Raw genomic sequence first — 13,414 nt, 5'->3', positions numbered from 1 at the left:
ACCCGCTGCCTTCCACACTGCAGCCCAGCGCTTTCTTTATCTAACCACTGAGCTCCTCAAACCCGCTGCCTTCCACACTGCAGCCCAGCGCTTTCTTTATCTAACCACTGAGCTCCTCAAACCCCGCTGCCTTCCACACTGCAGCCCAGCGCTTCCTTTCTCTCTCTCTCTCTGACCCCTGAGCCTAGGGGTCTGACTGACTTACAGCAGCGGGTGGTTATATTTAAAATAGTCAAGCTCGTCGGGAATGTGACTAAAACCACAGCGCCACACACCGTGCCGGGAGGGTCTGATACAGCAAACCTCAAACTGGGTCTCCCAGAACCAGGTTCCTGAAAACGGGGTTTCGTGTTCCCGCACCTTAAAGATAAGACAGCTGGCTGGCATCGCGGCAAAGACATTTATTATTATTATTATTATTATTATTATTATTATTATTATTATTTAACGTAAAAAAAACTTTAGCTGTTGCCCGTTCATCTCACCTTGTACAAAACATCAAAACAGTTTGATCCCGGTTCAAATTAAACCAGGCTATAACGTACAGTAATAAAATGGATCTGAAACTCACCGCTTCTCCGGGGCCCCTGGTTCAGCAGCTGCCGCTGTTGTGGACTCGCCATCCCATCTCCGATGTGGTAAGAAAACCGCATGGTTTTGAATTGTTTGGAGTAAGAGTCAGATTTACTGTCCTGGTTATGACCGGAAGGCGATATCGGAGGAGAAGAGAAACTAAACAGGTCGCTTTTGGGTCTGTTGATATGCATTCCTGTGCCAACTTCGAAATTATTATTATTATTATTATTATTATTATTATTATTATTATTAAGACCCTGTCAGATTACAGTCATAGTTGAAATGAAATGATATGGGTGGCAGTCTTTGGCACAGTTATTGTTGTTGGTATTATAATTTTTATCAGTGATTCTTGCGCAAGTACGGAGTCTGTCAAAAGTTTGTGAAACGAACGTCCCACGAGCTGTACAGACAAGGTGCGTTTCAACCCCAAAGTAATTGCGACTCGAGTCGAAAATCGCCATCAAATAACGCTAATTAAAAGTGTATAGCGTGTGTCTTTATAGTATTAGGATCTTACCGTTATTTGAATCATCTAAGTTTGTTTTTATACTGTACAGTAAAGAAAGTCGTGTTTTTGTTTTGCTTTCAAAACACACGCACACAATGTTTATAATAATAATAATAATAATAATAATAATAATAATAATAATAATAATAATAATAATAATAATCGAGAACACAAATAGGTAAACTAGTAATAGTGAAAATGAAATTCAAATATGCTCACAGAATTGCGTACATCCGTTTCTGTTATATTTTCCTTTCAGAAAAAAAAAAATGAAAAAAGGCCACGGTTATTTATCCAGTATGTACCTCAATTTCCAAAAAAATCCACGTTTGCAAAAACCGCCTGCAACGTATTCTAGTCCTGTTAGTATAGATGTGTGGGTGTCTAAAGATCAAACAAAAATATATCAAAAAAAATAAATAATAAAAAACGTGTTTTGTTTTTTTAAGATGTCAAAAACTATGTCGATAACTATACTAATAATAATCCTTCGGTATATGGAAGATACGCGTGTTTTATTTTCTTGAGCAGTGATTATTATTACACGTTTTGTCTTCCCTTAGAAATCTCTTTTTTTTAAAAAAAAGAACTCTTGTTAAAATAATCTCCCGTTATCCAAACGTCCACAAAAGTCTTTTTTTTTGTGGTTTTCTTATAATTATCCCAAAAAATAAAAATGAATATAATTCGTTTCACGTTGAGGCTCGATCCGTGTCAGCTTTTTTTTGTCATGTTTGCAGGACAGCATAATAATAATATATATATATATATATATTTTTTTTAAAAAATTTCCCAAATCGTGCGTCTTCGTTCTTCGACCCCAGTCAGGAATTCGCAAACTCAGCCGCGGCTGCTTCCACCAAATTCAAGACCAAAACGTCCCTCCCACTCTCTCCTTCCTCTGTCTTCTATCAACTTCAACAAATGAGCCACCGGCACCGTGTATTTCTTTATTTTCAAATGCCTGAGATTAAAAAGCGATGATAATCGATACCACTAATATCCAAACGTGTCTCTCTCTCTCTCTCTCTCTGATAATTTAGCCGCATCAGTAAAACCACGAGCCGGCCGCTCTCTCTCTCTCTCCCATTGCTGTTACTTCGTTTTTCGTTTTTTTTTTCTTCCTTTAGTTGAAATTTGACTCTCTCTCTCTCTCTCTCTCTCTCTCTCTCTCTCTCTCTCTCTCTCTCTCTCTCTCTCTCTCTCTCTTTAACTACAAAAAAAAAACCTCGCCTGTCTGCCTCGTCCTGCGTCTTGTTGTCTTTCCACTCGGTCACAAACCATCAAACGCAACAGCTGTGTTCAATACCCTCCGCCTCCCCCCTCTCTCTCCTCTCCCCACAGACCGACATCATCTTAAAAGGGCAAGGCGAGTTACAGTATATTATGAAGACAATTCCTTTCAGCTGTGCACTGTGCCGTATCCAGCACGCTACCCAAAAAACATGCACGAAACTGGAGTTTGCAACTGGAGTCCAGCTTACACTGCCAGCTTGATCAGCCCCAGAGTGTACTGGTAACAAGCTCAGGTGTGTCTGATTATTATTTATTTCTTAGCAGACGCTCTTATCCAGGGCGACTTATACAACTGTTACAAGATATCACATTATTTTTTACATACAATTACCCATTTATACAGTTGGGTTTTTACTGGAGCAATCTAGGTAAAGTGCCCCCCCCCCTGGGATTGAACCCACGACCCTCCGGTCAAGAGTCCAGAGCCCTGACCACTACTCCATACTGCCTAGACACACTGTGGCAGATCAAACTGGTTGCAGTGAAACCTGGAACGGATGAAACTGCTGTGCGATAGGAGTTATTTCCCAATCCCTGTTCTTAAACAAGATCTAGGAGACAGTGTGGTCCAGTGGTTAAAGTCTAGGGCTTGTAACCAGAAGGTCACTGGTTCAAATCCCACCTCTACCACTGACTGACTCACTGTGTGTGACCCTGAGTGAGTCACTTCACCTCCTTGTGCTCCATCCTGCGGATGAGACTTGAAATCACTGTCCTGTTGGAAGTGACTCTGCATATAATGCACAGTTCACATTATTATATCCAAGATATAAATTAATTACGTGAAATTATAGCTTGTCTTTGATTGGTCCGACCAATGCTTTTTCTTTATTTTCTGTAAGTCAACCCATTTTAATATAACTTCAAAGGGACTGCATGGTGACAATACAAGCAAAACTTGGCTTCACGAGTTTTTAATTGAACCCCTCGGTGCTCTTGTCGAATTAGCTTCAAGTAAACACATTGGTAGCTATAATGAGGCTGATTTGTAATCGTCGACATCGCTCATTATTTTGAATGCTCGATCTGCCCGCTCGCATGGCAATCTCTCCAGGAGACCAGACTGCCCGGAGTCGACTGCAATTAGTTTCAATCAGTGCCAGTTCCGAAAGTCAACGGCAGAGGGCGCCGGTTTGCCCTATTAATTTTATTTATTAAGGTATATATAATCACATCAGATATGATTGATCTTATTAACCATACCGATGTTTCGATACATAAATGCAAACACACCTATATTACAGATACAAAAACAAATAAATAATTATAGTAACTGGGTAGAGCATAAATTGATAATCCTGAGGGTATTACACAAAATGTATGTCGTCTTCCTGTTTAAAAGCATTAAACAATTGCATATTTTTAATGGTTCTGTATGCAAATGAATTTTACAGTGTATATTTTATTTGCATTTATTTTATTATTAGTTTATTTAGCAGACGCCTTTATCCAAGGCGACTTACAGAGACTAGGGTGTGTGAATATATGCATCAGCTGCAGAGTCACTTACAATTACGTCTCACCCGAAAGACGGAGCACAAGGAGGTGAAGTGACTCGCTCAGGGTCACACAATGAGTCAGTGGCTGAGGTGGGATTTGAACCGGGGACCTCCTGGTTACAAGCCCTTTTCTTTAACCACTGGACCACAGAGCCTGCTATTTTAATAATAAATAATATCTTTATAGCGCCTTTCATAGTGGACCCCCATCACAAAGCGCTTTCCAGAGGCAGGCTGTGAACTGTGCATTACGTTGATTCAACATCTCATCCGCAGGATGGAGCACAAGGAGGTGAAGTGACTCGCTCAGGGTCACACACAGCGAGTCAGTCGGAGGCAGAGGTGGGATTTGAACCCGTGACCTTCCGGTCACAAGCCCTGGACTTTAACCACTGGACCACACTTTACATTTGATATCACCTTCGAATCACTGTGTGCAGAATTGGACCATACCTACTATCTGTTTAGAAGGCGTGTGTGTGTGTGTTTTTTTTTTTTCTCAAAGTTATGGCAGGGAAACATCTCAAACTCCATAAAAGTTCATACAAACTGTTTTAACAAAAAAATTATATATATATATATATATATTAAATTAACCAAAACCTCTCACCTTTATTTTTCTATGTGGGAAATATTTTCTCTTCCAAATGGTTGTTTAAACCCAACCCACCCAAACAACAACAACAACAAGTTTGCAAGTTGAAAATAGATTTTTTCAAAATCAAGATTTATTTTCCAAGTACAAAAAAAGAAATGCAATTAAAAGCAGCACCACAAAAACACATGCCAGTAACAAAAAAAAAAAAAAACAAACATGTATCATTTGATCCATTTCTTATTCCATTTTAAAAGAGCTCTCAAAGGAAATACAGCCTCTATAATTATGACTCTGAGGATGAAAATTCCCAGACTTGATCTGAATTTTATTTTAATGATAACTTCTTGTCAACATGACTGACAGCTGGACCTGTTAGGAGCTTAAATTCACCAGTGGATTGCTTTGAAAAAAAATACAAACACAGTTACCAGCAAACCACACAGGGTTGCGAGTACAGGGCTGTACATCAATGTCACAGTGCAAGGTGTTTAAGAATACAGTACAACTTCAAAGTCAGTTTCTACTGAGCTCAGCTTATGATGCAGAATAAGATCCTTTATTAAAAGCGGACCTTTAAAAAAAAACAAACCACAAACTTCATTGATTATTACAGAGTTTAAGAGCGGGGGTATAGACCCTCTGTACATCAGGGATGGCAGACTCCTATTGCACAGCAGTGTCACCCAGTCCAGGTTTTACTACCAGCTTGATCAGCCCCCAGTGTGTATATAGGTAACACGCTCAGGTGTGTCTGATGATTAAACTCCTCGTGAAACCAGGAATGGATCAACCTGCTGTGCAATTGGGGGGGAGGGAGAGAGAGAGAGAGAGAGAGAGAGAGAGAGAGAGAGAGAGAGAGAGAGGAGAGAGAGATCGTATTTTCATCCCTGGTATATGTTTCAGCAAACTTTCTCTAGCTAGAAATAAAATAGTTATCATATTGTACCTAATCTTTCTGTGCTTTCCAGCTGCGAGATCCCAGCAGGTTTATAAGTTTGTGGTTTTGGAGTTCTTTTCGTCCGTCCGTCTACTTTAACCCTTGCAATGCCAGCGGCCCTGGCAAGGACTGCCGATTGCGCAGGTTGTATCTTGGCTTCTGGGAGTGAAACAGAGACAGCGAGAGAATCGTTTTCACCTTTTTGTGCAGAAGGTGTGGAAGGCTGTGGGCTGGGGGTGGGGAAACAGTAAAAAGGTGCACAAAAAGTAAAACACAGAAGTATTCAGGACGTTTGACGACACAAGATAAATCAGCTAAAACTGTCCTTAAACACTTCAGTGTTCATATTGTACTTTGAGCATCTTTAAAAAGTTTGTTTAATTGTTTATATATATATATATATATATATATATATATATATATATATATATATATATATATATATATATATATACATATACATATACACACACACACACAGTACTGTGTGTATATCTATCTATCTGTCTATCTATATCTAGTGGTGTGGAGTAGTGGTTAGGGCTCTGGACTCTTGACCGGAGGGTCGTGGGTTCAATCCCAGGTGTGGGACACTGCTGCTGTACCCTTGAGCAAGGTACTTTACCTAGATTGCTCCAGTAAAAACCCAACTGTATAAATGGGTAATTGTATGTAAAAATAATGTGATATCTTGTAACAATTGTAAGTCGCCCTGGATAAGGGCGTCTGCTAAGAAATAATAATAAATATTACACACAGTCCCAGAAATACTCACTGCTGGCTCATCTTCCACCAGGATGCTGTACACCAGAGCGCTGGGGGCTGGCTTGGAGACGTGTCTCCAATGAGACTGCTGTCTCCTGCTGGTCCGAGAGGGGCTCACAGGAGCACTCTCCCCCACAGATCTCCTCCGAGAGGGGCTCACAGGATCACGGACCCCCACAGAACTCCTCCTCCGAGAGGGGCTCACAGGAGCACTGTCCCCCACAGACCTCCTCTGAGAGGGGCTCACAGGATCACGGACCCCCACAGACTGCAGCCACACAGCTGGAAGAAACAGGGGTATTAAAGCAAGAGAGAGAGAGAGAGAGAGAGAGAGAGAGAGAGAGAGAGAGTATACATTTGTTTGACTTTAAAAAGGAGCTCAGTGTGACAGGCAGTGGGAAAGACTAGTCAGTATCCTCTGTTAATGGATTCGTAACAAGCGAGGGTTTGTTACAGCTGGTGTGAATGGGATTAGGAGACTATAAAATGAGATAAATAAATAAAAACCAACACACTTTGATCCATATTCTGATTCATGAAAACCCACAATCCGTTTGTGTCATTCCCCGAAGTTAGGGTAGACTGTAAAAATGTTTAACAAATGTGTTTAAAAACATCCCTAAAAAAAAAGACAGAGACAGACAGGTTTGCTCACAGCTCTGTGCGTCAGAGGACAAGGAGCTGGTCTCGGCAGGATAGCGAGGGAACGAGAGGACAGACACGTCCCCGTCCCACTCGGTCGTCTCCTCCTCCTTCTCCTTCCCTCGCTGGCACATCCGGACGTCCATCGACTGCGTCAGACGTTCTGGAGGGAGACGGCGACATCAGAGTCCTCAGAAACTTTCTAAATACTTTTCAATAGAGGATTACTGCTTTACAAATTATGTTTTGCGTCGTCACCCTGTAGAATTAACTAAATTTTGCTTCATGAAGTGGAATGAAAGCTGCTGAATAATGATACGTTAACATATCGAATTACACACCAGCGCTTCGGAGTTTTCCTCCCCATATACTTTGCAAATAAAACTGACAAATTTAAAAACGTGACATTTTGAAATCCAACTACTGTACTACTAGTATGACTTCTGCGATATAATTTTGAAGTTTCTTTGATTACAAGAATTAAATAAAAAAAAAAAATCATTTTTTTTTATTTTTTATTTTAAAATGTCTCAACCCTAAAATTCTAGACGATGCTAAACTTTTGGCCAGAGCTCTCCTCTCCTCTCACCGGCCTGTCTGAACACCTCCTGCAGGTTGGACTGCGTCTCTCGGAGCTGCCTCAGAATCTCCACACTCTCCCGGGTCAGGTCTCTGTACCGGACCGCAGTGTAGACCAGAACCAGAACCGAGAACAGAACCATGGACCTGCGCAGCAACCCGACCAGGAAAGACAGCTGCTCCTAGAGAGAGAGAGAGAGAGGAGAGAGAGAGAGAGAGAGAAAGGAGAAAACTGTGAGGGGGAGCAGCTATCTTATTGAGGAGTTGTGTTGATGTTTTAAATGCTTTGGTATTTTGGCAAAACTTACATTTATTTTGTAATGCCAATAAAGCCTCGTTTGAATTTGAGAGAGAGAGAGAGAAAAAGAGAGAGAATGAGACACACACTGGAGGAGAGGGGGGCTTATTACAAAATAGATCAGGGACAGCCAAAGCTGGCTATTCCATTCCTGGCTATTCCATTCCTGGTCTTTGTTCCAGCTCTGTTCTAAATTGCTTAATTGAAACTTGCATTCAGACCCTGAAGTGGTCAACTGTAGAAATTGTAACCAGTTAAAACCTGGAGTGGAACAGACCTCCAGGAGCGAGATAACCCCCCGCGACTGAGCCTACTGCTGGGGTGTGAAGCTCCAGTCCTGGAGGGACTTTCATTACTAAAGCACACACCCTAGTCACACACCCTAGTCTCTGTAAGTCGCCTCGGATAAAGGTGTCTGCTAAATAAACAAATAGTTATTATTATTATTATTATTATTATTATTATTATTATTATTATGATGATGTAAAGAAGCTGAGATTCTCACGGCCTGCTCATAGCCCGGTTCCGTGGACTCCAGAACCACGTGGCAGATCAGCCGCTCCAGATACACGTTGAGAGCGACCAGGCAGAACAGGAACAGCCTGCAACAGCAAAGAGATGAAGCAGGCAGCTTCAAACCACAGGGTCCAATCATGGCTGGACCGGGGGCCAGCTCTTAAAGGACACTGAACGAAATAAATAAATACAAAACAAAACAAAAAAAAAAAATACAGGATTAAAAAGAACATTGTTTCCAGGTGAAAGGGACATTAAAATCATACAATGCCTCTTTGCTTGCTAAACTGTGTGTTTGTGTCCGAGTAGCTCAGTGTACGTCAGTGTGTGTGTCTGTGTCTCACTGATGTCAGTGTCTCGGTGTATTTTAGTGTGTGTCATTGGGTTTGTGTTTGTATCTCAGTGTGTCTCAGTGCGTTTGTGTCTCAGTGTGTCCGTCTCTCACCGGGCTCCCGCAGTGCGCTGCGTGGCAGTCACTATGAACACTGCCCCCAGTGCCAGGAGGTTGTACAGCAGGGAGTAGAGAGTGTGGGACTCGGACACCACGAAGCTGTGCAGGAACGAGACGCGGTTAAAGATCTCTGAGAAAACCAGCCGCTGCTCGCTGGCCGACTGCTGCATCTCCGCAAACACCTGCTTCACTCCTGAGAGGGAGGGAGGGAGACGGAGGGAGGGAGACAGAGTTTTACAAATGTTGCCCAGTTATCTTTTAAACCCCTCCAAGTGCTGTGCAATAGCAGCCTTATTACCAGCCCTGTGCCTAGACACACTGGGGGCTGATCAAGCTGGTAGTAAAACCTGGACTGGGTGAAGCTGCTGTGCAATAGGAGTCCGATTCCTACCCTGAGAGGAGTCCTGCAGGGTCTGTTTCAGGGCGTCTCCGTTCTGCAGGATCTCTTCCTGGGATCTCAGAGTGGCGTTCTGCGCCTCCACCATCCTCTCAGCCAGGCGGTTCGTAGCTTCCAGCTGAAGGGCAACGTGGGCCGAATTCTCCGTCAGCCTGAGAGAGAGAGAGAGAGAGAGAGAGAGAGAGAGAGAGAGAGAAAAATGATCAAATCAGAACCATTGTAGTGTCGCTGTCTGTCATTGCCACTGAAGATCATGTAGGGTATAGTTAGCACACTGTGGTCCCATTTTACCAGCCTCACCCCATTGCAGCTGCCCTATACTTGTGCTACCATTGCCCCTCAGTGTAATACAGAACCATTATTGCATTGCCACTGTCTGTCTGCATTGCACACCTGAGTTTGTTACCTATACACACTAATCGCTAAATCAAGCTTGTAGCAAAACCAGGTATGGATTTAAACTGCTATGCAACAGGACTCTTATTGCCATCCTTTGCCATACAGGAGGATCATTTTAAAATAGACCCAAGCAGTGGCCAGAACACAACACTGCTCTCGCTTATCAATCAGCCATTTAGCAGCAGGCGCTTTTATCCAAAGAGACTTACAGAGACTAGGGCGGGTGAACTCTGCATCATCAACAAGGGCAGCAGTGTGGAGTAGTGGTCAGGGCTCTGGACTCTTGACCGGAGGGTCGTGGGTTCAATCCCAGGTGGGGGGGGGACACTGCTGCTGTACCCTTGAGCAAGGTACTTTACCTAGATTGCTCCAGTAAAAAACCCAACTGTGTAAACGGGTACAAGGAGGTTCAGTGACTTGCTGAGGGTCACGCACACACACAGGGAATCAGTGGCTGGGATTGAACCAGGAACCTCCTGGTAGCAAGACCCCTTTAACCACTGGGAGCACCTCGCTCTCAAAAAACTGTTAAACCGTTAAGATGGTCCCTCTGCCCCGTACCTTTGGACAGTGTTCTCGGCCTGCAGCTGCCAGGCCTCGCTCTGCAGGAAGTAGCAGATGCTGTGGGCGTGAGTGAAGAACTCCGTGTAGGTGCTGAAGGCCAACGCGTCCATATGGCGAGTGCAGTCTTGAACGGAGCTCCCCTCGGCGCACAGGGGAAACGAGCGGGCAGACCTGCCGAACAGCACAGACACCGTTGAGAAACACACGCGCCCCCGTTACCGGATCCTCAGCGGGTGCACGAACCCTCGCACGGCTAATCTGCCACTGCAGGTGTAACTCGTGAAAATCCTGCCTCCTATTTCATTGTGTGTACTTACTGTAAGCTATTTAATAAGCGAGTGTGTGCGTGTGTGCGACACATGCCTGAGGACCGTTACACAAAGGTGTTGTGTAAATGGTTTTTGACATGTGCTTTGTGATAATTTTGTATTGAAAGCACTATTTAAAAATGCAATAAATAAATAATAAAATTAAATTAACTACTGTATTGCAGCAGTGTGGAGTAGTGGTCAGGGCTCTGGACTCTTGACCGGAGGGTCGTGGGTTCAATCCCAGGTGGAGGACACTGCTGCTGTACCCTTGAGCAAGGTACTTTACCTAGATTGCTCCAGTAAAAACCCAACTGTATAAATGGGTAATTGTATGTAAAAATAATGTGATATCTTGTAACAATTGTAAGTCGCCCTGGATAAGGGCGTCTAAGAAATAAATAATAATAATAATAATAATAATAATAATAATAATAATAATAATAAGTATGTAACTCGCCCTGGGTGATGAGAACAAAAAAAACCGTGAGTAGGGATACCTGCAAGAGTAAAATGAAATTCAAAATACAGAACATAGTGAAAATTAACACAGGAACATTAAAATCCCATTTGCCTGTTTAGCTGTTTAATGTATTAACCAAGCAAAACGGTTTGTTTACATCAAGTTCTCGTCAACGGTCTTGAAATATTCCACCGAAATCATATAGGAACGAACAGTTATCTGGTATTATAGGTCACTAGCTCAATGCAGGAGTTATAAAACGCATAACTAAACGCACAGATAATTAAAAACGGGTCGATCGTACCTTTGCAGGTGACAGTGAGCAAAAGCCAGTGCGATCCTGCTTTGAGTCTCCTCGTTGAAATCCTTGCACCCGACGTCGACTCTCCGGAGCGCCGCTGACCAGCACTCTCCGTACCGCGGCTGGCTGGCGAAATGTTCGACCCGCTCCAGCTGCGCCCGACCCTCCGCGATCACACCCGCCGCCTCGGGGAGGAGGGGCTCAGCGGGTCGGAACCAGCACAGGAGCCCGGCGGACAGCACCAGCATGGACATCTCGCAGCTGCGAGACATTTCACAACACGTTAGATATTTTTTTTTTACAATCTATAGTTATTTTAAATTATCAGGTACTTGGATACGCGACCGTATGTTTATTGGCTAAGTACAAATGTCGCATTTCAGGAATTTCTGGGCGAAACTGACTAATAATAATAATAATAATAATAATAATAATAATAATAATAATAATAATAACAATAATAATAATAATAATTATTATTTATTTATTTATTTATTTATTTATTTATTTATTTATTTAATAATGGCAGACGAATTTCATTTTAGCTAAACATCCATAAAATTATAATCTAGCGCTATCTCACCCCACCAGCAAAACAAGCAAACGCAATTGGTTTTTGTTTTGTTTTTTTCGTTATTAAATACAAATAACCAAACGACTAATTTAATTTGAATGTTATTTTTCAGGAATGAAACTCGCTAAACCCTAAAGTTTGGGTATGGTTCGTTTTTTTTTTTCAATTAAAAATTGTTTCACACCTCGCGTAGTTAATTCAACGCTACTTCTTCTGATGGCTTTATAACAAAAACAAATACAGTGTATTTGAAAAAATAAATAACTCAAGCGGTCAACTTATTTCCAAATAAACCTACTTTAAATTCGCACCAGTCTGCTTCGACACCCGTTAAAATTAAGTTTCCAATTTAAAAAAGCAGTAAATTAATAACCAAACGAACCAGCAGTTTTTGTTGCCCGCTGTTCTGTCGTCTTTGAATCCAGCGCCCCGAAAAAAACACGCCCCCAAACTATCCTCATTGGCTAAGGACTGATGCTGCTTATTGTTGATTGGATAACCGCTCCAATTAAAAAAACAAAAAAAAACGCATTTGTATTAACTTTTGTCAATGGCCTGCGCATGCGCATGCGCCACCTCTTTGTAAGTTCTTACTTAGCTTAGCTAATTTATTTATGTATTTATTTATTTCTATAATTATTTATTTCTTAGCAGACGCCCTTATCCAGGTCGACTTACAGCCCTAAACAAAAATACATTTCAAGAATCACAGTACAATCATACATATCCTGCACCCTCCTGATAATTATAGGACATCCTTTTAAATCATGGTAGATTCTAAAGTTTCTTGTAGGATTGAATAGGATAAACAAAAATAAATACATAAATAAATAAATAAAATAAAATAAATTCGTATTGAATTATTTCAATTTCTGAAGGATTCCTTCAGAATGGCAGCAGTGTGGAGTAGTGGTCAGGGCTCTGGACTCTTGACCGGAGGGTCGTGGGTTCAATCCCAGGTGGGGGACACTGCTGTTGTACCCTTGAGCAAGGTACTTTACCTAGATTGTTCCAGTAAAAACCCAACTGTATAAATGGGTAATTGTATGTAAAATAATGTGATATCTGTATAATGTGAAATAATGTATAATGTGATATCTTGTAACAATTGTAAGTCGCCCTGGATAAGAGCGTCTGCTAAGAAATAAATAATAATAATAACATATCCTATTGGACTTTTAATTTTTTTTTCAGCAGGGTTATATTCTGATGTGTAATTAAATATGTATATTTATTATCCGTGAACAAGCCACACAGTATTTGAGACACTTGAAGGTTTTTGTGAATAGAACATGTCTCAGAGACATATGGAACATCAATTAACGTTATTGAAGTTATAATTTATAAACTTTCCTAAAACTAAGTATTTTATACCAGATCCCGATTCACAAAAAGGCGCGGGTGTAATTTTAATCAATTCATCTCTAAAACTAAACATTCTTAATATTTCCCATTAAATTATATGTTTATTTTCGGTAGTTTGGATCTGTATCATTGACAAAGCCCTCTGAAATATCCTCACTTCTAATTGGCTACCAGAGCAGCGATGATGTCACCGACGGTCTTGGCGATAAACTAACAAACAATTGTCTTAATTAGTGCAACTGAAGTAAGATAACGCTTATTATAAACTATCTGCTAACAACTAAGGACTTAGTAGAGACTTTACGTTCTAATTTAGGAATTAAATTACGCATAGTTGCGCGCAACCCAGCCCAGGTGTATACACCTTTTCCCATT

The 13,414-nt window shown here is 41.5% G+C and overlaps 2 protein-coding genes across 4 annotated transcripts in view; both read right to left on the bottom strand.

Moving 5' to 3' along the window:
- Window positions 1-2,403, bottom strand: part of fgd1 (FYVE, RhoGEF and PH domain containing 1) — a 33,801-nt gene extending 31,398 nt beyond the window's left edge. Inside the window, exon 1 of the mRNA XM_059017134.1 lies at window positions 572-2,403. Coding sequence (XP_058873117.1) covers window positions 572-767 — 196 coding nt within the window. The 5' untranslated portion in view covers window positions 768-2,403. The remainder of the gene's footprint in view (window positions 1-571) is intronic.
- Window positions 2,404-4,573: 2,170 nt separating this feature from the next.
- On the bottom strand, window positions 4,574-12,120 carry LOC131723409 (uncharacterized). Of its 3 annotated transcripts, XR_009320264.1 has the most exons (11): window positions 11,973-12,074; window positions 11,104-11,361; window positions 10,026-10,199; window positions 9,060-9,217; window positions 8,663-8,861; window positions 8,207-8,303; window positions 7,414-7,585; window positions 6,838-6,987; window positions 6,193-6,464; window positions 5,427-5,576; window positions 4,574-5,271 (listed from the first exon to the last, which is right to left on the bottom strand). XR_009320264.1 is itself a non-coding variant. In XM_059017182.1 (10 exons), exons 2-10 carry the CDS (start codon window positions 11,352-11,354, stop codon window positions 5,508-5,510), a joined length of 1,542 nt encoding a protein of 513 aa, XP_058873165.1. In that variant the 5' UTR covers window positions 11,355-11,361; window positions 12,057-12,120; the 3' UTR covers window positions 5,283-5,507. The 3 variants fall into 3 exon arrangements, 2 of the variants coding, with proteins under 2 accessions (XP_058873165.1, XP_058873164.1); XM_059017182.1 differs by lacking the exon at window positions 4,574-5,271 and having other exon boundaries at window positions 5,283-5,576; window positions 12,057-12,120; XM_059017181.1 differs by lacking the exon at window positions 4,574-5,271 and having other exon boundaries at window positions 5,283-5,576.
- Between the last annotated feature and the right edge of the window lie 1,294 nt (window positions 12,121-13,414).

This window comes from Acipenser ruthenus, chromosome 55 (assembly GCF_902713425.1).
Source record: "Acipenser ruthenus chromosome 55, fAciRut3.2 maternal haplotype, whole genome shotgun sequence".
In the NCBI taxonomy this organism is placed as follows: domain Eukaryota; kingdom Metazoa; phylum Chordata; class Actinopteri; order Acipenseriformes; family Acipenseridae; genus Acipenser; species Acipenser ruthenus.
The sequence above is the reverse complement of the archived record's forward strand: the minus strand, read 5'-3'. Positions and strand labels throughout refer to the sequence as shown.

What these genes read in the sequence shown, in the direction of transcription:
- LOC131723409 (XM_059017182.1), bottom strand. Translation starts at nt 11,354, where the DNA reads ATGTCCATGCTGGTGCTGTCCGCCGGGCTCCTGTGCTGGTTCCGACCC. An exon ending in CCTGCAGGACTCCTCTCAGG is followed by an intron (nt 8,862 to 9,059) that starts GTAGGAATCGGA and finishes CCTCCCTCTCAG; the next exon opens with GAGTGAAGCAGGTGTTTGCG. An exon ending in GTCCTCTGACGCACAGAGCT is followed by an intron (nt 6,465 to 6,837) that starts GTGAGCAAACCT and finishes TGTTTCTTCCAG; the next exon opens with CTGTGTGGCTGCAGTCTGTG.